Here is a 25,428-nt window from a genome sequence, read left to right as displayed (position 1 = left end):
GACAGTCCCACAGAGAACAGACCCACATGGAGCCGAACCCCACTGGTTTCCAGCTCTCACGTAACTCCCCGCACAGCAAGATGGGGCAAGGCGCTCATGTCTGGAGCGCTGATGGGCAGCGGGAGCCTGGGTGCCTGGTGCTGCCTCGCAGCTGTGCCATCACAGCCAAGGGGCGGTGGCCTAGGGAGGGAAACACAGCCCACAGATTCTGGGCAGCACCCTTCTTCATGATGTTTTGACCAGACTCCAGAGAGGGCCCTGGAGATCAGGAGCTTTGCCAGGAGCATCTAAGTGAAAGGGACCAAGTGCCTCCCCATCTGGGCTCAGAGCAGACAACTGTTCCGGGTCTGAATCCAACCACCTGGCCACTCTTGTCACCCTTGTTTTTTTCTGGTTTTGGAGCCTAAGGTGACATGATGTCCACTGAAGGGCTTCTTTGCCACCTGGAGCTTTTCTTTTTAGGCAGCTGTTTCCAATGAAGACAGGCAGGATGCTCTCACATCATGAACTTTCCCAAATTGAGCCCTTTCTCCTGGTTCAGGCAGAGGACTGGGGAAGGCTCTGAAGACTTGGCGGGGCGGGGGGGCAGTTGCTAGGTGGCTCTAAATGAAAGGGGGGACACATGCCTTCCATCTTGGCTCTGGACATGGACAGAGGGGTGCCAGGAGTATGCTGAGGGGGAAAAGATGGGCAAGTCTGGACCCTTGGATTTTTAAGGGGCCAGCCAGGTCACCCTGTGGCTGGGAGGGTGGCTTCAGGGACCCACTGCTGCTGTTTCTTCCCCTGCACCTGTCTTGCTCTCAGGGAGCCTCCACGGAACACACGGTCTTAGCTGTGGGGTCATGTGTCGGTCAGGGGACTGGGATGTGTCTGAAAAGCAGAGGCATTTCCTCATGCCTCCCTGCGGGCTTCATGGAGGAGACATCTCTACAGAGAGCGGAAACCCCGGTTAAGAACCACTGGGTGAGTGTAGGTGTTACTTGGACGTCACCTGTCTCTGTTTCCAGCTCCTATGGGCTGGATTGCAGGGGTCTGAGATGAACCTCAGCTCTCTGGGAACTGGCGACTCTCATAATGCAGCTCAGCTCCTCACCAGGGCCTCCTGGGCAAGAGGAGGAAGGGACAGTGTCCGTTTTTTCAGACAAGGGCGACCCCTACAGAGGGAGAGTCTCTGACACGGTTTAGGGCCAAAGCTTGAGGCCCCCCTGTCCTACCCCAAGGACACCCACAATCATGACACACTTCTTCCTTCTGGCCCAGCGTGGGCTCACTGCCTACAGGGCTTTCCAGAGGGGACGGCCACCTCCGCTGCCCCGTCCGACGGTGCCAGGGCACCTCTGCAAGGCCTGTTTTTATTATTACCTATTGTAAAACATTGAGTTCACTCCGCACAAACATACATGTAAACATTTGCTGCCTGTCGGGACAGGTTTGGTTGTTGATGTCATTTTAAGAAACAGCAGGTACGGCTCCATCTCCAGGACCAAAGTGTTTTTTGCGAATGAACCGTCTGAGTTGAGGACTCACGCTCCTGTCTCACAGTGCTTCGGAGAGTGGCTGCCGTGTCGCAGAGTGCTGCCTTTTGTTGTGGTGGTTGTTTGGATGTTTTAGAAACACATTTAAGGAAAAAGAAACGGTGGAAAAACTGCACAGCTGGCTACATCTTTGGATTACTGGACTCCAGGACGCCCAGGCCAAACCTTTCAAACCGGGGTACCACTTTGCTGCTGTTAATGCTGCAAAGAGGAACAAAGACAAGGGTTATAGCCCCCTCTGGTCTTGATCAACGTTGGGGTAACATTAGCTAAGGAGCGGGCCAGTTCCAGAAGCTCAGCAGAGGACCCAGCCCACCAGGAAGTGAGAATGATTCCACAGCCGAGCTGCTCTTCATCATACCTGGCCAGAGGAGCTGAGCCTCGGCCACCCCCTCCTCCTGGAGGGCAGTGGCTTGTTTATCTCAGAATCCCCGGCACCCAGCATGCCCAGGAACTGCTGCGGGCCCTTCGGAGCTGCAGTCTCATTTGCAGCCCAGGAAAGCTCTATCTCCAAGAGGAATTGGGAGAGAAGAGAAACCTGACCCCCAGTACTGACGGAGACATCACGTGTCCCATTTAGAAAAGGTCCTCCTCCAGCACTGGAGTGCATCAGGGCCACCTGGGAAGCAGGCTGAAATGTGGGTTGCCAGGGCCTGCTTGCAGAAGCCCGGATTCAGGTCTGGGGGCCCCAGGAACGCACCCTTGGTGACCACTGCAGTGACTGTGCGCCCGTCAGCTGCACCCCTGATGAACGCTGACTCGGGGCCTGGTGCTTTCCGTCTGCACTGGGCAGAAGGAAAGGGGGTAGCGCGGAAGGTAAGAAGGGGCAGGAGCTTTGCTTTATTTGTAAAATTGTATGAAGACAACCCCGCCCTGCTTTAGGACCACATTCCCGAGTGTGCTGCTGAGCACAGTCCTTCCACGCTGGTGTCTTTTATGGGAACAGAACTTGTGGCGTCCAAACTGCCAGCCCTGCAGAGGTGACTGGCCCTGTGCAGCTCTGAAATCATCCCACTCCTTGTTGGACAAGATCCCTATGGGTTAACAGCCAAGCAAAACCCTTCCCCCTGTCTTTTGAACCCAACCACTGGGAGGCCAACATGCCGGCTGGCAGGGTGGGAGGAGGGAACAGATCTCACTGAGCTGTTAGTAGGGAGACAGGAGCACCCAGACAAAAAATGGTACCACCCCGCAGAGGAACAGCTATACAGGATGAAGTCAGGTTCAAGGAGGCGGTTCCGGGGGCATTTGTTAGGGGATCTTCCATGGAGGTCGGTTATGCAGGCACACACAGGCCGTGGAGAGGGAGGGGGCCGGTTTTAAAAACAAACAAAGCAAAAGAAGTCTCAGGAGAGAAGGTTGGAGCAGCAGAGATGGCGTCCCCGGGGTTAGTGCCCGCCTCTCAGTTTGTGTTTGAGCAGAAGCCACGTGCCGAGTGCCGATTAGGAGGAAGAAAGCCCCAGGCACACGCGAGGCAGCCAGGCCTACAACCTATGGGAGAAAGAGAAGGGGAGAGCAACGTAAGAACTGAGCCCTTGGGGGCGGGCGAGTGGGGATGGGGAGCGGCCAAGGCCTGGTTAGGTCAGAAGGCAGGGGACCTTCTTCCCTGCAGACAGAGAAAGGGACGTCCCTGCTCCATTCCAGGCCGGGCAGCAGAGCGTGCGTGGCAGGGAGCCTGGCACAAGGAACCTTCCTCGAGTTTCCCGGGGCCCAGTCACAGGACCTTATACAGAAATTGGCCAGTGCACTCCCTACCCCTCAGTCCTTGACTTTCAAGCAGACTTCCTGGAGCTTGCTATTTTTGCTCATTGCGCTCCCTTCTTTAAGCTCTGGCCAGAGGGCACCCTGGGGACTCAGACAATGATCCCAGCTCTCCCACCCAGGCACAAGCCACCCTCTGCCCTGGGGCACGGACAGAGGCTGACACACGCTCTGGGTCTTCTCTCAGCCCGAAGAGAGAATACGAGCCTGCAGAGCCCTTGCTGGTGGCCATTGGTTTATGGGGAAAAGTCACACAAAGATGAGGCAGCTGGATGCAGGCAGAACAGGAAGCGGGGTGTGCCAGGGATAACTGCAAACAGGCAGAGAAGGAGAGAAATAACAAGACACACTATTCCTCCAGAACCGGGCAGGAGTTCTTAAAGTCAGGGTGGCCGTATCGTCCTTTCCCGTAGTATCGGCTCCGCCAGCGACTGGGAGCGGCCCCGCGATCATTTTGCCAGGTGTGGGAAAAGCCAAGTCCAGCAGATGATGGAGTCGGGCCCCCAGAGTGGGCAGGCGGAGGAGGAGCCACAGGAACCAGGATGGAAGGGAGAGGGAGAGATGACAGGACAGGCCATCGCATCAGCCACCCCCCGAAAATAAAGCAGCAGCAAGACGGATGGGAAAGAAGAAAATGAGAATTAGAGGCTGAATGTATAGAAGTCAAAATCATGAACAGGAAGCTCTGACACAGACTCATTCAAGTATGCCATATTCTTTTCTTTAAGAGGCTAAAACTGATCCTACTGGGCCAGGAACAGCCCTCACCTGTGACTCAGTTTCCATCCGTGAAATGAAAAGGTGGGGCTCTGTGGTCTTTAGGGAACCTGGGACCATCTCCAGAATGCCAGCAGTCACCTGGCACAGCTTTCTCTTTTGCAGATGAGAAAACCAGAGCTCAGACTGTTCAATGAGTTGCCTGAGATCTGACAAGCCAGGTCCTTGAACTTCCTGCAAGTCCAGGAGAACCTTTGGGTCCTGGTCTCTGCCGGGACAGCTCCTACTCAAAACCCAGCACCAGCGACCCCTTCTGGAGACTCTTCCTCAAGCTCCCTGGGTGGGCAGAGAGGCCCCGTCCGCACTTCGTCACAGCCCTCAGCATGTTGTACTCATTCCCTCATTCATTCACTCGCCCATCAAATGTTTACTGAGAAACTACTATATTCCTGGAACTACGCTAGGAGCTGGGAATACAGAGGAGTCGAGGCAGAGTCCTGCTGCGTAGACTTGTAGTGGACATCTGTTTGTCTGTATCCCCAGTTAGACTGTAAACTCCTTGCTGGCCGACGTCTGGCCTTGGCCTTCTATTTTCCTGGGTGTATAGCAGGTACTCAGCAATGGCTGGATAAAACCCACACTTTTCATGGCAACATTCTCTTACCCCCTATTTGTATTGGACCCTGACCCACCTTAAGAACAGAAGAGTGAAGCTGATTTTGCATCATGAAACACAGCACTCTCTAGCCACAAATGGTCTTTCTCCAGACCATCCTTGCAACTGGCCTCACAAAGTTTGCTACATTTCTTCAGGTTCTCCTACTTGTATAGCCTCGTCTTGCAGCCCGTTCTGGGCCTCACCGCACCTGTAACTTAAAGCTGGGTTGCTTTGTTTTCAGGACAGGAGCTAGCAAACTATGTGTAAGCCATATCTGACCCTAAAAAGGTTTCGATTATTTTAAGGAGTTGTTAAAGAAAAAAGAGAAAACCAAGTAAGGGCAAGGGTCGGAAACCCACAGGCCTCATGGATTTAGTAACTGGCCCTTTCTGCAGTGAGAGGAGTGCGGCTGGAACCACATGTCTGGGCAGCAGGTGTGAGATGCGGGCGCAGCTCCAGGGGCTCGGCGACGGCACTGCAGGTGCGCACACGCGTACATGGCGCCTGGGGCCACGGGGACGAGTGTGTGGGTGTGGGGCAGACAGGCTCTTTATCTGTCTACGTGCTGGGGCTGTAGGAGTTTTCCCTACAAAGTGCTCTTTGCCTTTTAAAACGTTTACAACAGTGTATCTTGCTCAGGGGTCCAGCCACCTATGGCTTGCACATGTTTCTGTACCATCCACAAGCTAAGAATGGTTTCTACGTTTGTAAATGACTGGCGGTGGGGGGATCAAAGGTAGATTTTATGACATGTCAGCATTCCACGGAGGCCATGTTTCCGTGCCTGTAAGCCCAGCCTGCCTGGGGCGCGGCCAGCCTGCTCCCACAGCAGACGGCAGAGCCGGGTCGTGGGGACAGGCACCGTGCTGCTGTCACAGCTCCACACCCTCCAGCGACAGCCGCTCTGACTCGATTTTCCCTCTCAGCCTAAAATAGGTCCCATGTGGCCTTTTACAAATTTGGGTACCTCCCAATCCTGCCCATCCCACACTCTTTGAAGCTCTGGAAACCGAGGCCTGCCACAAGGAAGGCCTTCCCGAGGTGCTCCCACAACATTCGCGGCAGGGCAGAGGTCTGTTCCATGTGTCCGTACAGTGTGGGCCCGAGGGACAAAGGAGAAAGGGAATGACGGAGAACTTAGAAGAGACGACAGAGGTCTGCACGGCCCAGTGGAGGCCACCCCTGCAGCCCAGGGGGCAGAGGGTTGTGCCATTACACACAAGCAGGGACGGGCTGCTAGCACCAGGCTACCACATACACCCAGGCCACGGGGTCCCCATACCAGGTGGCTGATTTGGGGACTAGAAAGCTCTGTCTTGGGTCTGCAATATTTTAAGCCACAGCTACTCTGCTGACTTTGGTACCCAGGTTGCTCTGACTTCTAACTGGCCCCGTCCAGCCCTGCCCTAGGCAGGGTCCTCTCACTGGGGCCTGGCCTGGCCTGGCGTCAGCACTGCTCTGAGAACCGTGACAGGCGAGTTCTCACAGAGAAGAACTAGAGGCGTCCGCCTGTCCAAAGGAGTCTCCGAAATGAATGTGGTGAATGAGATCCTGGCATCACTGGGGAGGGATGAGCGACCCCTGGCTAATCTGCTTTGAGCATATCCCCCAGTCTTGGGCACACCGGCGCCCTCTAAGGCCCTGGGTGAGGCCACCAAGGCCTGGCCAGCAGGTTTGGTCATTGAAGGGGTACTTACTCAGCAGACTTCCAGAAGTGCCCGGGGTGGGAGAGCCGCCGGTTCAGCTTGGGCAGTTTCTCCAGCATGTCCATCAGCAACGTGAAGCTGGGCCTCTCCTGCAGGTCAAAAGCCCAGCAGGCAGACAGGATCTCCTGCAAGCAGAGCGGCATTAGCAGGTGTGGAGCTGGCTGAGAGGGAGGGAGGCGCAGCTGGGGCCTCTGCACAGGGGCCCTTTCGTGGTAAGTACCCTCAGCGGGTGGTCCTCTGAACATCCTGCTGACATGGAGCTGACTGGCCATTGCTGGGATAGGGCTGAGAAATGATTGAATTTCTGAAGAGCTCTTGCGCTTCCGGTTCAAAATGAAGCACATGAGCCTATCCCCCCTTCTTCCTTCTTAGACTTCCCTGGAATAACAGTACCAATGTTGAATAACAGGTAATAGCAAAGACATCAGAAACGAAGCCACCAATTTTTGCAATGGGGCGTGGAAGGCAGCGTGTGGGCAGGTGAAACCCAGCACGCTCTGAATGTGCGCGGTGGGCGGGGGCTGCGGCAGGTGGGAGCCTCAGCCACACAGGGGTGGAGGCTGCGGGCGACAGGACTAAATATAGGGCAGCAGTTAGAGGGGGCACCACAGCCGTCCTGAGCATCCCTAGAGGAGGGCCCGCCTCAGTTTGGCAACTTGCTGCCTACTCTCGGGATCCACGCATGGACACAGCACAGCCCTTCGGCCTTTGAGTCAGGAGAACTACCTGTGAGCAAACAGGGCTGCGCACACAGCCAGGCAGAGGCGCCCACCTGATAGAGCAGGAAGGGCACGTCCACTTAGACTCGGGCTTCTGGCCTTAAATATGACTGGACCCCACGGGGTTGCCCACTATCACAGGAAAACAGGAGACTACAGGTAAATGGACCGAAACCCCGACTGGAGGAAAGTGGTGTGTGCGTGCGCATGAAGAAACTATTCCATCCTTAAAACCAGACAAGGGTGAAGTAAAAAAAGAAATCAACAAAGTGAAAAAGTGCTTACAATTAATAACGTGACTTCCGAAACAGAACATCAGGTGTAAGTACTGGAAAGTAAAATCAAGGAAATGCCCCAGGTAGTGGACCCAATTTTTGGTAGGAATGGGAAATATGAAAGAAGATAAAAGACATGGAAACTCACTAAGAAGGAGCAGATTCTGTCTAATGGCATTTCCCACAGAGAAAACAAAGAAACCATAGGGCAGGAAACTATAAAAGCCATAAAAAAAGTCAATGTCTCAGGAACTCGAGAGGAACAAGTACCTCCCACTACCAAGGCCCAATTATGGGAACTCAGTGAAAAAGCTAAAAAACTGCAGTTGACCCTTGAACGAAGCAGGTTTGAACAAGTACATGGGTTCGATTTTTCAGCTGACCACATTTCAATTGACCCACACAGTTCAAGCATGCATTGTTCAAGGGCCAACTACATGGTTGGGAATCTGTGTATGCAGAGGGCTGATCGTAGTTATGAAATGATTTTTGACTGTGCAGGAGGCTGGAGCCTCTGACCTCTGAGTTGTTCAAGGTCAACTGTAATAAACCTATTCTCAAGCATATTTTTATTAAATTTCACTAACAAGGATAAAGAGAAGATCCTAGGTGCTTCCAGAGAGAATAAAAGAGGGCATCTACAAAAGGTTTAGAATTAGATACCAGATATCTAAAAAAAATAAAAAATAAAAATAAAAAAAGCTCTGGACACTTAGTACATGGCAGAGAAAAATCTTTATGTTCTAAGAAAATTGTGAACTTAGAATTCTATTTCTGGTGTGAGGACAAAATAAGGACCTTTTGAGGAATGCAGGGATGCCAAGACTGTCTCCTGTGCATTGACTGGGAGTGGTTTCTTTAGGTTTCACTGTCATTTTGATAGAGTTCAAATAGAGAAATGGAGGGGCACAAAATACAAGAATTTGTGCAGCTCACCCAGGAATGAATGGAAAAAAAAAACAAACCCGGCATGACAGCTCTGCAGCAGGCCTAAAATTCCATCCATTCAAGTTATAAGAGAACAAGTTCCATTCAACAGGCAGAAAGCAGAAGGAGCTGCAAGACCTCAGGAAGATGGTAAAGGTATATTTCTTTTCTCTACAAGGGAAAATAAAGAAACTACAGGAAAAACCTAAAACTACCCAAGAAAACCATGGTCCAAATGTGAAGCCAACAAAACTGGGGAGAGCCTTTGAGTGACTGAGGGAATGGAAGGGATGGACCCCCACAAAAAAATAAAATGTAATCCCAGTGAACTACCCAATCAGCAGCTCACGGCAATTACAATCCATTAGAATAGCACACACACTTTGTCTTCTCGTTGTTAGCCTCCCTCTGTAGACACAGTATGGAAGATTTAATCATGGCAACACAAAATGAATCTATACAATCAAAACAAAAAGGGCAAGCTGATGGAAGTTGAGCACAGGAAGGGGCAGAGGGAGAGGAAATGAAGAGCAGATGGAGTAAGAGGTGGTCTTTCGGAGAGTGACCTGGGTAAGGGGCTGATGGTTTTCATGAAAGACCCTCCTTGGCCTTCTGATGTCTTCCTGTCCACACAAATCCACTGTGGCTGCCTCTGTACACAAAGCAATTTCTAGTGGTGAACTTAGAGCAATGTGGCTGGAGAGACAGAGAAAGTGCCCTTAGAGGGCACTCCCTGCTTTTCATTATGATTCAAAATAATTTATTGTCACTGACCAACACCCACTTCACACTCCAAAAGCAAGGCATTAAAAAGAGAAAGGACCGGACAGAAAAGATGACTCGCGTGAGCCATACGCTGGCCGCTGGGACATTTTCTCCATCCCCACTTCCCTACCCCTGCCCCTACTTTATTATTAAAAGGCTTCAAAGGACCTATAACCCCACATTATAAGAAATCCTTTCAATTAGGTTAGAAGAGTGGAAGTGTTACTTAAGGAGCTTTATTTAAAAATGAAAAACAAACCAAACGAAAAACTATGACCAAGGCCAATAAAATTAGTTATTTGTGGCGAAGGCCCTGGCTATCTGTAAAAAGCTCCTAGAGGATTCGAACTTGTGGCCAGCACTGAGCCCTGACGACTCCCTTGCAGCCCTCTGATGACTCTCTGCTCTGCTTTAAGCAGCCACCTCCAGGTCCCCTCATTACTTGAAGACAGCATTCAATGTTCTCTGCTCCAACACGAAGTGTTCAGAGAGATAACTGAGGTTGTTGCCAGGAGGGGAACTTGCTAAGAATACTTTAAAAAAGGGGGGGGGAATTCTTCTTTTTTTAACAAGATTTCATTTTTAGAAGAAGGGAGGGAGAGAGGGAGAAAAACATCAATGTGTGGTTGCCTCTTGAGCACCCCCTACCAGGGACCTGGTTGCAACCCAGGCATGTGCCCTGACTGGGAATCGAACCAGTGACCTTTTGGTTCGTAGGCCAGTGCTCAATCTGCTGAGCCACACCATCTTTTTTTTTTTTCCTGATGAAATAAATGTAGGCACATACTCTGGTTTATAAAAAGATGTCCTTCATAACTTTATTGCAAAAGGTAAAAATTGGAAATAACCTATATGTCCAACTGCAGGGAAGTTGTTATATTATGGTATAGCCATAAAACAGAGGGTGGACTGGCTTTAGGACAATGACTTGCCAGTGATTTGAGATGAGTATAATAAAATGCCACTTGGAAAAAAAAGGCACTCTTAAAAGTTAGCTATATGTTATGATTTTGATTTTGTTAAAGATATATATTCTTAAAAATCTTTTAAAAATGACTGGAAGGAAGTAGCTACCTCAGCTGCTCTCTGAGCTGCCTAAGTGGCAGGAGCCCAAACCCCACACTTTGAGCCCATCACTGCCATCCTAAGGTGCCCAAGGTCATGCCGTGGTGACTGTGGCTCTGGCCACGAAGCCAAGAAGTATGAACCCAAGAGCACTGAAGGGGCGTTCATCGCCTGCCCCCTTGCCCCAGGCCCCATTTGAAGTGGTGCTGGTTGGCCACAGACGAGCGTGGCGCTGGTGCCTAGACCAGCACTTGGTGGATTCTAGGAGGAGCATACCTGTACAAGTATTTTGTACTTCAACCAGATGACATGTACTACTGCTGAATAAAATACACCAAATACAATGTCATAAATGAGCCATAGCTGCTAGCTACCAGCGAAAGAAGGAAGATGTTAAGATCTATTAAGGTCTGGGAGGAAAATGAATCAATTGCTCTGCCCGTCCCAGAGTTTGCGGGTGGTGACCCTGCCCACGTTCAGGACTTCACCATGAAGCTCTCAACCTGAACAAAACCCAGGTGTTTCCCTCCAGGCTCTGCCATTGTTATGCCGCCCAGATACCCACTGCAGTTACTCATAGCGTCCAGGCTGGCCCCTCTGTGCTCCAGTCCTGTCTCAGCCGTGGTTATCCCTGGCTGCACTGGCAAAGTGACCTCTGGGTCAGCACTGTGTCAGGGCAAAGACACTCACAACCTGTAACGCAGAGAAACCATTACAGGTATGCAGCCATGTGAGGTCAGTAACTGGATTGCGACTCGACATTTTAAAAACAAATTTACTATGGAATTTCAATCAGTTCTGGAACAGCAGAGGAAAACATTATGGAGGAAGATTGGATACCGAAGCATAACCTCATTATTTGTATTTTGTGCAGTGATTTTTTAAAAATCTTCTTTCCTTGTAACATACAGAGCTTTACTATCTTTTCGACTTCCAATTCAATTAAAATCATTATCTTTATTTCCTTCCAGTTTTTTTTTTAAAAGACAATTTTGTTGTGTTTTGTTGTTGAAGAAAAAGGTTAACCGTGGGGTAATAAAGACACAGTCCTGTTTGCCGGCAGCAGGGAGGCCTGCCTGGCCCACGTGCGCCTCCAGGGCCCCTTCGCAGGTGAGGAAAGGAAGTGTAGCCATGCCATGTGCCCATGCCCTGCCCTCTAGCCCTTCTCCCTCTCCAACAACAAACAGGTAGCTACTCACGGTGACTTCTTTCCCCAGGCTGACGGAGGCCAAGACACGCTTCATTCCCTCTCCGCTTCCAATTTGCCAGATCAAGGCCTCTGCAGCTTGGTTCTTAAAGGGCCAGTCTCTTGCTTGCAGCTCATACCAAACGGTCCTGTGGAGACCACCCATGCAGCATGAGCTCTTGGCCCGCTCAGGCCAGCTCATGCCCAGAGGCTCCTGCTGCCACAATGCCAGGAGCCCAGCCAGAGCCGCCAGGATCCTTCCCCAGCCTTCTCCACCCGCCGGGCTTCAGGGAGCGCCGTGAGGGGTCCCGGGGGCTCCTCCCAGGAAGTAGAGGATCTGTGGCCCTGTACTCCTGTTGTGTTAAAAAGTCGGAGGCAACGCAGGCTCTGAACAGAGGTCTTGCTCTAACTGTTAACCTCAGTGGGCCTGGTGCCTGCATCCAAGGTTGTCTGAGGAGCAACAAAAATGCCAAGCTCAGTGCCTGGCTTGCATCCGGGCTCCAGGAATGGGTAGGTCTGGGAGGAAGAGACAGCCACCGAGGGAAGGACACCCAAGGGATCACAGGGCGAGGCCTCGCTCAGCCTTTCCGAGCCACCTCGCTTCTCCCGACTCATTTGGATGGGGACTTTCTCTGTTGGACCCACACTGTCCAACGCAGGGGCTGCTGAGCAACTGACTTGTGGAGAGCAGAACCGAGGTGTGCGGTTAGGTGTGAAACAGCACCGAGTTGGAACACTTTCTAGGGCAACACATCCCCTTAAATTTTAATTTTGATTACATGTTGAAATATTTTGGATATGTTGAGTTAAATAAAATATAATTCTGAAACTGATTTCACGTGTTTTTCTTTTTTTAACGTGTCTAAGTGAAAATTATATATTTGGCTCACATTATACGGGGTGGGGGATGGGGGAAAAGAAGGTTTACAGTTGTCTGTATGGAAAACAATACAATTAATAAATAATAATACAAGCATAAACTGTGTTTCGCACGCTCACAACTGTAAACCGACTTTTGCCCTACCCTGTATTCTCTATTTTTTTTTTTGGTCAGCTTCATGGACCACTAGAAGCTGGCTGGCAGGATGTTCCACTTCTCCCAGAGGGACAGTTCTTAGCTCTGGTGAGTGTCCTCCCAGGGCAGTGGAGGGGACCAGAAATGGCCCAGCTTAGTGTCCATGAAGCAACCCTATCGGGAGGTGCCACCACTCCCCCATTCTATAGGCAGGGAAAGGGGGTCAGTAATGTGGCCTCTCACCCAACAAGCAGCGGCGCCATGGCTCAAACTTGCCTCCCCTGCCCCCAAGGGCCAGCAGGGACCTCTCTTTTGGCCATACTTAGCCTCCGAGCCCCAGGAAGAGGGTTTCCTCACCCAAATGCGTAGACGTCTGCAGCTTTGGAGAACGGCAGCTGGTCCTCGTCTTTCCCAGGGGTCATCTCACGCACGATCTCAGGAGCCAAGTAGCACAGCCAGTCGTGTGACAGCTTCAGCTGGTTCTCACGTCTAGAGGCCAAGGGGCAGGGCGAGGATACAGGCCTTTCAGTGGCAGCAAAGAGGCTAGCCTGGCGCGCTTGGGCCCCAGGGCCGGCGTACCACCCACACGCAGCCCCCGGAGGCAGCCCGGATCACACTGGCACTTTTGGGGACTGTTACAGAAGCGTGACGACCAGGTACTGCTAGGAAAGCAGGCCAACAGGGGCCTGGCAGGGAGCTGCCCTTGAAGGTGCTGGGGAGCCTGAAACACTTCTCTATGCAGGAAATCGGATCTGCCTGTGCTTCTCACAGATGCCACTCTGCCTCCTGGGGGTCCCCCAGATGCTTGAGGAGGATCCTTTCTCTCTGCTCCCACCCCTGAAGATGTGGGGAAATAAAACCTGATGTTCTTGCTCATACTGGGAACCTGAACCCTGGTCCTCCACCCAAGTCGGTAAATGTGCATGAGGTGACCCAGCCTCCATGGGGGTTGGCCTGAGAAGCAAGGCGTCACCTGAGTCTGATCCTGGACCAGAACCACAAGGGCGGGACCAAAGCAAACATGACCTTTCCTATGGTTAGGGCTGCCCCTGAGCAACATAGAGAGCGCCTGGACCTCAGCTGCCCTCGGGCCCAGCCGGCACCACCCACACGGCCCTGTCCTGCCCAGATGCCCAAGGCCTACTCACCGTCCCTCTCGGACCACGCCCGACATCCCGAACAGCCCGAAGTCCGTGATGACCACCTTGCCATTGTCATAGAAGACATTCTTGGATTTGAGATCTTTGTGCACGATGCCCTTGGCGTGCAGATACCCCATGCCCTGGAAGACAGCGTGCCGCACATCATGGGGAGGGAAGATGAGTAATGAGGGCGTAGCCTCCGCCTGGGCCATGCACTGGGCTGGATGCCTTCCCCAAATCCCCTCGTTTAATCTCCACAGTGTTACGCAGGGTAATTGTCCTCATTTTATGGATGAGGAAACCGAGCTCAGAGAAAGGAGGTCACCTACTCCAGGCCACACAGCTGACATTTGGTTTCAGGCCAGTCCCTGCCCTTTTCAGGCCTTCGTGCTGCCCAGCTTCCAACTTAGACTCAGATAATGTGTGACATGTGGAGAGGGGCATGCGCGGGAGGCGGGGCGGTCAGGAAGTACGTAAAGCGTGAGCAGACCATCTGTATTAAGTCAGGAAGGGCCCGTGAGATGTGGGGTCCTTCAGGCTTTACCCAGCCAGCCTCTCCCCTCCAGCTGGACAAGGGCTCAGGTGCGGAACAAAGAGGAACTCCCACAGAGGGAGTCCCCGAGTTCGGGAGGTCCCAATGTCTGTGCTCTCATCAGAGCCCTGGACCGAGGGCGGAAATCCAGGGTCCAGGTTCCATCTCAGCTCACATTCTAATTTGCTGTGCGGCCTTGGACACTCAACTTTTCTGGGCCTCAGTCTCCTTGTCTGTCAAGCAAAAGGGCGGAGGTGGGTGATTTCTAACCAATACTCTATTTGGACTGAACCCTCACTGGCCAGGTGTATGCAATGTGGGTGACCCGACACAGGCATGACGTCATCCAAGGTCCACACTGTCTTCTAATGCCAAACCCAGGGCTCCTGCGTACTCTGATGCCCTTGGGAGCAGGCGCAAGATGCCATGACTGAAATGCCTGTCCCAGCCCACTCAGAAAGAGGCCCATGTAAATCCACCTCCCAGTCTCCCACTCTAGGGAGGCCCACATATAAGAAATCTCTCTGGCTTTAGAGTTATTTGAGCTCAGGGGTAGAAAGGTAAATAAGCCACATTCAGGAAGCAGAAAGAATGAGTGTGAGGTGGAACCAGAGAGAACTTAGTCGAGGCCAGAGCTCGGTCAGAGTGGGTCTGCAGAAGGTCAGAGAGTTTACGCAAGGCAGATGCTCTTCTGTGAGAGACAGGATGGCGTGGGGTGTGCTGTGACCACTTCCCTCAGGCCTGCTGAGAGCTGTCATCCTGCCACAAAACTAAGGCGTTCCAGAAAAGAGTGACTTGCTCCTCCCCCAAACTCTGTCCTGAATACAAGACAATCCTTCTTAAAATATCTGCCCATTTCCCAAGCCAAAGCAATTGCACATGCCTTTCTCGGTGGCCTGAGAGCCAAAGACCTAGTCTTGTACTGAACAGGGAGCTGTGTGTCAGAGGACAAGTAGTTATACCTCTCTGAGCCTTGTTTATAAAACAGGTGCCACCATCTCAAAAGACCAGCTTAAAGAGACAAGACAGAAAGCACCTGGGTCTGGGACACAAACTCTCCTTCCCATGATTTCACCGTGTTTCCAGAGTGGCCCTCAAACTGAAAACCCTCTAACCAAAGTCAGGCTCTTGTTGCTGTATTTAGTTTCAGGATAGCAGAGACAAGTACAAAAGGAAGTAGCTTGGAAGTGGCTTAGAATTTCCCAGCAGAAGGCCAAAGGGCAGGGAGACAGTTTTTCAGCAGAGAGAAGAACCAAACAAGCCAGCAGAAGCAGCTTCTGGCTCTGTAATTAAAAAACCTTTGAGTAACTTTTTTAAAAATCCTTACCCAAGGATGTAGTTTTCTGTTTTGTTGTTTGTTTTTGTTTGTTTTTTTTTTTAGAGGAAGGGAAACATTGATGTGAGAGAAAACCATCAATCAGTTGCCTCCCATATGCGCCCCAACTGGGATCGAACCCACAACCTTTTGGTGTACGGGACAACGCTCCAACCAGCAGAGCCACTGGCCAGGGCCCTTTGAGTAGATTTTCTCGTCTGCCCTGGACTCTTGTTCTGATACTGTGGAGAAGTGACTATTTGGGGGTGCGGGGGAGAGGAGCAGGGTCTAGCGAGTTTGGGACAATAAAAAGTAGGTGCAACACTCTGCAGCTCTGTCCAACGTCTCTGAGGTGAGAGACTCAGTGAAGGCGTACAGGTGATGTTTGGATTTTGGGGGCTTCAAAGGTTTAATTCATTAGCTCCGCCGCACAGAAATGTTATGTGGAAATCTTGGTTTGCTCATAAAAGTAACTGCGATTTTTATTCTTTCCTTTTAAAAGACATACACACAAATGGACAGAGGAGGAAGAGAGGGAGAAGAAAGGAAAGGCGGCAGAGTGAAGGCAGAAGAGTAAGGAAAGACAGGAAAGGGGCCCCAATGCCGCAGGACCTGCCGAGAAAGCTTTTCAACAGAAAACAAGAGAAAACCAGCAGTATTCTAGTTCCTGTCTGGGCCTGTTACTAAATAAGCTACAAATAAGGTTTTTTTTTCATTTTAAAAATTTTCTCTTCTTTTTTAAAATTAATTGGAGAGAGAGAGAGAAATGGGAGATAGAGAGAGAAACACTGATCTGTTGTTCCCCTTCTTCATGCATTCCTGGGTTGATTCTCGTGTGTGTCCCGGCGCATTTGAATTTTCTCTCTCCTTAGGCAAGGCTGCGGGATCAAACGCGCAACCTTGGTGTACTGGGATAATGCTCTAACTAACTGAGCTACCTGGCCAGAGCCGTTTTTCTCATTTTTATTTCACTACTTTAAAAGGATGAAAGAAAGAAAAAAGCCTGCCTGACTTGAACCAGAGGGCCTGTCTTCTTGAAACCTGGGTTTGGGAACTTTAAGGCAGAAAGGGTGGGCGCCCACCCCCCACAGCAATGCTAACAGAGGCTCCCCAAGGGCTGGCCCGGTGTCCCCACGCGCTCTCTGCGCCAACCCATGCGCCAACCCACTGAGGGCGGTTGTGTTGGAATCCCCGTTTCACAGAGGAGGCAGCCAAGGCTCAGGGAGGCTAAACGACCTCCGCAGACTCACACAGCTGGTGTGGCCAGGACTCAGGCTCGGCCCATCTGCCTTCGAAGCCTGCTGCGCCCCTCCTCTCCCAATCTATGTCCACCACTGCCAACCTGGTTTCCAGCTCACGGCTCCGACCGGACAAGACGCAGACGGAGAGAAGGAGATGGGGTCCCACCCCTGAGGTGCCCCGGCTCCGGGGGAGACGAGGCTGTGACCATCACCCTGACACGGGCAGGCAGAGCAGGCAGACGCCCCTTTACCTTGATGATCTCCTGAGCGATCTGCCTGGTCTTGTTGATGTCCAGAGAGGTCTTGGGGTCCCGCACAAACGAGTGTAACGTCCGCCCCTTGCAGAAGCTGTGTGGAGAGCGGTGGGTCAGGCAGCGGTCCGGGGCTGGCGCGGCCCTGGCCCCAGCCCTTGTGGAGCCCGGCCGGAGCCGTGGGGAGAGCTGGGCCCGCTGGCCTCTGGAGGGCTCTCTCCAACCTCTGGACCACGGCACCAGAATCTCTGTTCTTACCCAAGCCTGCCGCCTCTTCCTCCTGGGGCCTGGCCTGGGTGTACAAAAATGTACCGCAGGCAGCCCACTCCTGAGGCCCAGGGCCTGCCCACCCTGGAACAGGGAACCCAGCTCGCCCCGGCTCCTGGTGGTCCGCAGCAGCCCGCCCGCGGAGGTTCAAGGCAGGTGGAACTCAAACTCCGATGGGTGGAATCTGGCCTTTTAGGGCAATCGCAGGGCCACAGTGGGGCGCTGGGCTCACTCTAAAGATGCTCATGATCGTTTCTAGTGTTTTCTGATCACAGAGGTTTTATTATAATAAAGGAGTGTGCAAGCAGGGGAAAGGGGTGGGAGGGCCTGTCGGGGGCGTCAGAGTGATTACAGGATAAGGGCCTGCCTTTGGGGGTCTCCATCTACACTGACCCCTAAAGCCTGAGGAGGAAGGAACAGAGAGAACGTGCGGCTCATTCTCCTGTTTCAGGGAGAAAGTGACTTAAGCCGCCAGAGGAAGGGGCTAGATTTTAGAAAAAGTCTCCAAGGAGGTAAGATTCTGGGAGCCTCAGAAACTGAGAACTGGATGAGGGGTCCAGAATAGTGGCCCATAGTTCCTTATCTGTGTTCCAGTACCTTCAGAATATTCTAAAACATGCTAAGTTTTTGTTAATGAATGCTTCGTTATGTTACTATATGTATTCCCTTTACGCGGGCTCGGATATTCTATGGAACTGGGTAGGTGAGATGCGGAACGATGGACGGCAGGGTGGACGGGCAGACGGACAGCGCTGGGGGCTGCGATGCGGGGGCTGCGGAGCTGGCGCAGCCCCCGTGGGCTCCCTAAACACTGCCCCTGTCATGTCGTGGGCTCGGATTTCATCCCTTGGTGTGGTGGCCTGGTGGGCCCACAGTGCTCAGGAATTCTGGTGGGTGGTTACTTATATCTGTGGCTGATAAACAAGCAAAATGGAAATTTACTTTTACTTAGGAAACAGTATTTTAAAGCATCGGGTCCAGCTATAGGGAATGTCACCCGGATATTAATGGGGGTTCTCTTGGCTCATGGGATTAAAGCAATTTTTAGTTTCTTCTTGAAACCTCCATGCATGTTCCGAAATTTCTTGACGAACCTCATATTGCTGTTTCCTGACTATATTTTTAAAAAGATTTTATTTATTTATTCTTAGAGGGAGGCGAAGGGAGGGAGAGAGAAAGAGGGAGAGGACGATCAGTCGGTTGGTTGCCTCCCGTGTGTGCCCTGGTCAAACCCGCAACCCAGGCATGTGCCCCAACCGTGAACTGAACTGGCGACCTTTCGCTTGGTGGGACCAACCAACTGCGCCACACTGGTCAGGGTGCTTTTTCCTGATTTTAGAAGTAAATACCCAACAACAACGTTTTCAAAGCCATGGGCAAAATGTTTCCGTTTCACACCCCCTGATGCTGGGGGTTGGGGGGCCGAGGCGGGGGAAGGGACACACATATGGTGAAGGTGGGAGAGGAAACTGGCGAACACTTTCTGGACCAGAAATGGGCAGTACATCCTCTGACCTGGCCCAGCACATGTCCTCACAGAAGGTCACCAAGATATGGACACTTTGTCATAGTGATAACAGAGGACTGGTTAGATTATGGGACAGCCAGTGATCAGCTCAAGAGAGAACACAGAGCCCGGTTGCGTGACTCTCTTCCAATCCCACTCCACTCTCAGCGACGCCATGTCAGCAGCCTGGAATCAGCTGTGGTGAGAATATTTATACCACAAGAATCAACAGATGCCACAAAGCAGGACTTCCCTCCCCAACACCCGGGAGGTGGTTACTAAACACACGAGCACACCAGCGCGGGGTTCAACCATACGGTGAGAGTACAGCGCAGGTGTTAAAAGACTGCAGTACACCTCAGACCTGCACGCAAGTGAAGGAAGCAAGGTGTGAGTCAGTATGGTCTCTGCTGTGTATTTTGACAAAGGAATAGATAAATAGTTTAAAAACATGAGTATATGCAAATTCTTTATTTTAATGGAAGGCACGATAAGGAACCATCTCCAGTGTCCACATGTGGGGAAAAGCACCCCGCTGGGGTGGGAGCAGACTGGTTTTTACTTCGTACCTTTCTGGAGTATTTGCACTTTCTCTCTCCTTCGGCATCTTTTATTTAATTTTTAATGTCAATGCTGTTTTATGATGGGGAAGTTACACTCCATTTTTTGTACCTGTCTACACTAAAACTTCCACGCCCTGCCAAAAAGGTAAATTTTTTTGCCAGTTATAACAACAGTCATGGGACTGTAATGTACAGACAGCATAGGAAATATAGTCAGTAATATCCTCATCACTGTGTCTGGGGCCAGATGGACTTAACATGATCACTTTAAGGTATATAAGCTAATATAATATTGGATGACAACCACAACTGAAAACTAAATTGAAAAACAAAACACTCCCATCCCCTCTAGCGCGTCCACGTAAACAAGAGGGCCCCAGGGCAGGGGAGGCTGGGGCGCCACCCCAGCGAGGGCCAGGCCGCGAGTTACCTGGTGATGATGGCCAGGTGGGGCGGGTTCATGCAGGCCCCCATGAAGAGCACCACGTTCTCGTGCCGTGTCTGCCGGTAGTTCATCACCTCTTTCTTGAACAGCTTCAGGTGGTCCTGGTTGTGGCCGTCCATCTCCAGCAGGCGGATGGCCACCTCGCCATGCCAGCGGCCGCGGTGCACGCGGCCCCAGCGGCCCTGCCCAATGGGCTCGCCCAGCTCCACCTGCTCAAAGGGGATGTCCCACTCCTGCAGGTACACGCTGGTCTGGCTGGCCTTGCGCGAGATGGGGCCCCGCCAGTGCCGGCGGGGGCTCGGCAGGTCGTCCACCTCATCCTCGTCGTCTTCTGCCTCTGACTTTCCAGCCTCCGGCTCCTCTGCCTACAAAGAGAAGGAGTAGAGATGGGCAGCAGATCTGGGCTCTGCTCACTCCCTTCCCCCGGAGCCCCAGCCATTTAAGGGAGGAGGACAGGTGTGCAGTCAGGAGGCCCGGGTTCTAGTCCCAGCTCCGCACTGGCTTGCTGTGGACTATAGGCAGGTCACGTAGCACCGTGGAGCCTCAGTGTCCTCACCCACAAAATATGGCCCTTGGCCCAGGTGGGCCCTGAGGCCCTCTCCCCAACTGACACTCCAAGATCTGCCTCCCAGCGACTAGGGAAGAGCGTTAACATCCACTGGCATGAAGAATTTAACTGCGTTCATTCTTTCTGGGCATTCTTTTGTTAAACAGAGTTTCTGTTAACATTCTGCTAGTGCTACCGGGAGCCAGGCTCAAGGGTCAAGGCAGTGGTCTTGGCCCTGGCTGCAGTCAGAAGCACCTGGAAGCCGTGACATTGGACGCTTGGCCTCGCCCCAGGCAGAGTGACGCAGTCTCCAAGGCTGGGGCCCAGGCTGCCCGGCTAGTGGTGGGAACCATGGGAATTAAGAGCGTACTTCAGCCCCCAAAACAGAAACGTGAAAGGAAGCTCGCTTAGTTGCATTCCTCATCATTCTTCCCTCCGTGCACATCTGCCCATGTCTGCTGCAGCAGGCACCTGCGACGGCCCTTGCCAGGGCCTGGCGCCATGCACTGCCTAGCCTCTTCCACATGCGGGGTGGGGCGGGGAGGGGCGGGGGGGAGGGGGGGAGTGGGAGAGGAGAGGGCACTGCCTTGGCTCACCTCTACTTCACGATCCTCCAACACGTCTGCTTTTGGCTGGTCGTTGAGCCTAAGAGTGAAACAGCGCTTGTCAAGGAGACCCTGAGGGAGGGGCTCTCCGCTCTCAGCTGGGCAGGGGACTCCCCATGTGAGGTCTGAGCAGAGGCCCCTGGGCCTGGATCCTCACCTTGACCCTCCTGGCTGCGGGAAAGGCAGTCTGGATGCTGTGGAAACAGCCAGGAGGCCCAGGCCCAGGCCCCAGTCCCCTTCTACAGCCTCGGCCTTCCCCAGACTAACCTTAGGGGGTGGGGATGAGGGGTGGGCAGTAACCGCCAGGGCCCCTTCAAATCTGACAGCCAGTACACAGGTTCTGAGCCCAAGCACAGCCCTTAAAATTCTACTTGAGAATTGTTTCTGTCACATCCTAGCTGTGTGACTTTATGCAATTTCTTAACCTCCCTGAGCTGGCTTTCCCATCTGCACATTGAGGATCACAACTACTTCAATACTTGCTTGGGAACACAAGTCAGGTGTCCAGCAGGCCTCACACTGAGAACGGGCTCCATAAGCTGGAGCTGTTTTGAGTAGGTTTCTATACCTCTGCGTGCCCTTTGCGCCCTCCTCCCGGGTCAGGTTTACATCCCCATTCAATGCTGACTGTATTGAAAAGAGGCTAATGAAATCTGTGTGGCCAAGCTCACAGCGGAAAGGGTGAATAAACCCAAGGAGTTTGCCACCTGGCTGGCCCAGCACCCAGCGATGTGCAGAGCGGGAGGCCAGGGACTGGGGGGTGGGAGTGGGTGGTTAGGGATGTGGATCCAGCTGTCACAAGTCCCCATGGAAGAGAAAGGGGACACAGCATAGGAACGCCTACCGAGTGCTGTCTGCTGCATCGGGGAACGGGGCTGCCGGCGGAAATGCTGAAATGTCTGGAGGAAACAGAGAGCAAATGAGAAGCATGAGATCATCTTTCTACTCCCCCTGAAAGACACAGTCCTGACGTGCAGGGAAGGGGGTTCTCCCCTGGCAGCCCCGCATGGGGCAGCACGCGTGTTCCCCAGGCCCTTTCCATGAGGGCCAACTCGTGCTTGTCCTAAGACCAAACATGAATGCAGCCTCTACAGCACCTGCGTTGTCCCAGGAGGGGACCCCGGGTGTGCAAGGAGGTTGAGACTTCTCCCCTGTGCTCAACTGCCTTATACAAGCAAGTGCCAAAAGCAAACAGGGCTACAGTTCACCAGATATATGGGCCAGACCCTCTTGCTCTGCTTGGAGGCCTGGGCTGGTGGCAAGAACTCCTTCACTGAGGCCAGCAGGGGTGGAAGGCAGGACGCGCAGGTGGCTCGTTAGTGACACCTGGTGCCTGTGATCGTTGCTGGGAATTTCTGGTGGGAGCTGGAGCCCGCGCCCCCCTCAGCTTTCAGGTGTGGTCCGCTGGCAGTCAGCTCTCAGGGGACAGGAAGAAATGCACAGTGCACACGTCAGCTGGGGCTGACCCCTGAGCCTGGGGCTTTCCCAGGTTGAGCGCTGAGAGTTATACTGGGAACACCAGACAGATGGTCAGCCCAAGGTGAAACCAGCATGTTACAAAGCCAAATCCTCCATAGCTGCTTCTGCTGCCAGCCTCTTTCTGTTCTCTCCACCCCTTCAAATAGCACTCAAGGAAGCTGGCTGCCCCAGGGCTGGGTGGGCCCCTTGCTCCCTTCTCTTTTATCAAACACACAACCCTTCGCTTACAGGGCAGCACTCCAGTCAACAGAGCCACGCCAGCCAGGGCTCTTCTCTTTTATCAGCACAAGGAAACACACTGGAGTTAGCAGTGGCCCAGGCTAATCAGTGGCCTCTCCCTGCCACTGGACAAAAAGCCTGCCCGTCAGCCACCACACCTCCCTGGACCTCCCTCTTGGGCTCTCCTCCCAGGCTACCCCTGAAGGCCAGCTGAACCACAGGTCCTCGATGTCTCTGGGACCTCACAGACTTAGGCTGTGCGCCTTCTTATTGAGGGAATGGACACGGCCACCCATAGCCCTATGCATGGCTTCCTGGGGATCCGGGACCCTGGAAGCCTCCGCGGGGGCCTCCTCCCGACACCACTATATTGCGTCCGTAGACTATCAGGGCGGCCTGACGTTTCTACCCATCGACATTGCTCAAATGATTCCACAGAAGGAAAACACGCGTGGCGGTGTGGGTGTGGATGTTGGGAGAAAGAGCACTCCAGGTGGGAGGGCAAAACTGATGCCTCTTATTTCTCCTTAAACACTAAGAGTACACTTTGCATTCTGCTCCAAAATGGGTCCATGTTTGCTCTAATAGAAATATATTTTCTTCCTCTCCCCACAACGTATCTTCAGAGCAAAATAGACCCTTCTGGAAGAAGAGGCATGTTTTCCCAATGCTTTCATGTACTCCCCTGCACACCATCCTAGAGCTAATAACCAGGGAGGCTCCTGCAGCAAATCAACAGCAGAAGTTGGCATGAAACCACAGAGGCCGCTCAGGGAGCGGGCCCCGAGCCCAGCCCGCCTGCGCATGCCTGCAATACCTCATTGATGATCCTGTAAGAACTAACAAGTGCTCCACGTCATCCTCCTAATAGAACTGAGTTAGGGCGTAGAAAAGCCTGTAATAACCACAATACCATGACTTCAGGACAGACCTGTTTAACCTGGGAAAAAAGCAATTAGCTACAGTCTTTGTCTAAAACACAAAAAACCTTCATATGGCTAAAATAACAACTGAAGTTGCAAATTACTTATAATAATGCCAGAGATAAGGCCTAATTGTATAAATGCCTTAGGGGCAGGAATACAGTCAAGTGCAAATATTGGCTCTAGTAGGTAAACAAAACAATTTTTGTAGAAAGGAATCAGTGAAATTGTCTTACTGAATTAAGTTTTTCCTTTAAACTTTTTGAACTAAAGATGCATTTCCAATAAATGGCCAGCAGATGGTGCTATGCAATAAGACTCTGAAAGGGGATGCCACCTGAGTGAGTGAAGCCTGCAGAACTTCCCAAAGTGGTCTTCCCTTTATAAGAGTAGCAGCTAGTTTCCTTGTTATTGTGCAGAAGGAAGTATCATGACAGCTGCTATCAAGGCACCAGTAGAAAGTCCTCTCCTCCATTATGCAAGCTGAGTTTCTGCCACCTTCTGGCTGTGTGACCCTGGACAAGTTGCGTGTAATCTCTGTGCAAGAGGCCAGGCAGGATGGACGTCAAGGTCCCTCCCAGAAAGGCACTGCCCCTGTGAAGGCTATGACTCACACTGCGCCCCTTTCCAGCCTCAACAGACAGGAGGCTCAAACCAGGCAGATGTGAGACTCAAGCATCTTCAAGGTGCCCAGAGCGAGGGCGCCCAGGCGGGCTGGACAGAGGGGTTACCGCAAAGAGCAGTTAGTGGAACCATGCAAAGGACTCACCTGGAAAGATAAACTGCTGTCTATGATGAATGAAGTAGGCAGCTTTAAACAGAAGAGGAGGTGAGTCACACAGAGAACAGCAAGTGAAGCGAGGGGGAAGGGGACTCCGGTGTGGGTTAAGGAGAGAGGGGCTGGTTATAGGGCAGGTGGGGTGGGGTGGGGGTGGGGGGTGAGTATGCCCCAGGTGGGCCTGGCCAGCACACAGTGATCCATGCAGGACTGAGGATGAAAGGCTGGGAGAAAACAGGTGCTGGCAAGAGCCCCCAGGAGAGGTGGGGCTTGCCCTGGAGGACTGGGGTTCCGAGGCCAGTCTCCATGGCCACCCTGCTGCAGAGCTCTGGCCAATTCTGTCCCCTTCTCGGGCCTGCTTCTCTGTGAAACGTGCACGCACCCAGGAGGTTAAAATACAATGGGCAGAAAAACAGTGATTCTGACAACATTTAACGATGGTGCTGTGGTGCTTCAGCAACTCGATCTCTCACCATCCAGGACAAAAAAAATCCTCTCTTAAAGATAACTGAGAGTAATTCACTGGGGATCTGGACTCTTGACACATTGTGATTCTAACCCCGGTTCTGCCACTCACGAGGCTCTGGGACCTGGAGAAGCTAGTTAACCTCTTCAGGTACAGTATAAAACAGGGTAGAAATACCCCATCCCCAGGTTTGTCCTTGAAGAGCTGACAGGGTCCTGCGCAGCAGAGTGGCAGGGGGCGGGGGGTGGCGGCAGGGGATCCTTTCCCAGGTTAAGCCCCTGGGCAGCCCAGTCCTGCACTGACTGCCTCGACCAGAGAGATAACAGGTCCTCAGAGAGCGAGGGCTCCCTGCAGGGCACAGTGCGGGCCCAGCCCAGGGACAGCAGGGAAACCTGAGCAGCTCTGGCTGACATCACAAAAAAGATTTTCTCAGTGGCTATTGTTTTGTAAACAGGCCCTTCCTTTTAGAAAAACTCAAAGTAGGAGGTTTAGCAAAAGGCCAGTTTCAGAGCATATTAATGAGAAAGCAGAAAGGGAGAGAAGGTTAATCAAATAGGCCATCGCTCAGTGGTACGGAGGGGAGGCTATGATCTGGACGAAGCATTGGTGTCAGGAGATATCCAGCCATGCGGGTATTAAAGTGAAGGGAGAGCAAAAGAGAAAAAGTTTCCTACAAAAATCTCAGTTTCTCATCATCCTCAAAAGAAGTCCCTAGCACCCTGCTGCGATGGGCTCCGAGAAGCTGCCAGGCCTCCTGCTGGCTGTGGGCGGCCCCAGCTGGGGGTCCCTGGGCACAGGAAGAGCTGTGCTTTTATCCTC

At 52.4% G+C, this 25,428-nt stretch overlaps 1 protein-coding gene across 2 annotated transcripts in view; it reads right to left on the bottom strand.

Annotated features, from left to right (window-relative positions):
- Positions 1–577: 577 nt before the first annotated feature.
- Positions 578–25,428, bottom strand: part of KSR1 (kinase suppressor of ras 1) — a 152,336-nt gene continuing 127,485 nt past the window's right edge. Inside the window, exons 11-20 of one of the 2 annotated variants that reach the window (XM_054573186.1) lie at positions 24,135–24,176; positions 21,589–21,643; positions 20,736–20,784; positions 19,578–19,957; positions 16,811–16,907; positions 13,478–13,611; positions 12,687–12,818; positions 11,328–11,463; positions 6,369–6,502; positions 578–1,736 (exon numbers count right to left, since the gene is read on the bottom strand). In XM_054573186.1, coding sequence (XP_054429161.1) covers positions 1,658–1,736; positions 6,369–6,502; positions 11,328–11,463; positions 12,687–12,818; positions 13,478–13,611; positions 16,811–16,907; positions 19,578–19,957; positions 20,736–20,784; positions 21,589–21,643; positions 24,135–24,176 — 1,238 coding nt within the window. In that variant the 3' untranslated portion in view covers positions 578–1,657. The remainder of the gene's footprint in view (positions 1,737–6,368; positions 6,503–11,327; positions 11,464–12,686; positions 12,819–13,477; positions 13,612–16,810; positions 16,908–19,577; positions 19,958–20,735; positions 20,785–21,588; positions 21,644–24,134; positions 24,177–25,428) is intronic. The other variant, XM_054573188.1, reaches the window with a different exon arrangement.

Source organism: Pteronotus mesoamericanus, unplaced genomic scaffold (genome assembly GCF_021234165.1).
Source record: "Pteronotus mesoamericanus isolate MK-2021 breed Mesoamerican mustached bat unplaced genomic scaffold, CSHL_Meso_final contig_246, whole genome shotgun sequence".
Classification (NCBI taxonomy): domain Eukaryota; kingdom Metazoa; phylum Chordata; class Mammalia; order Chiroptera; family Mormoopidae; genus Pteronotus; species Pteronotus mesoamericanus.
Note: the sequence above shows the minus strand (reverse complement) of the source record. Positions and strands in the feature narration are given on the sequence as shown.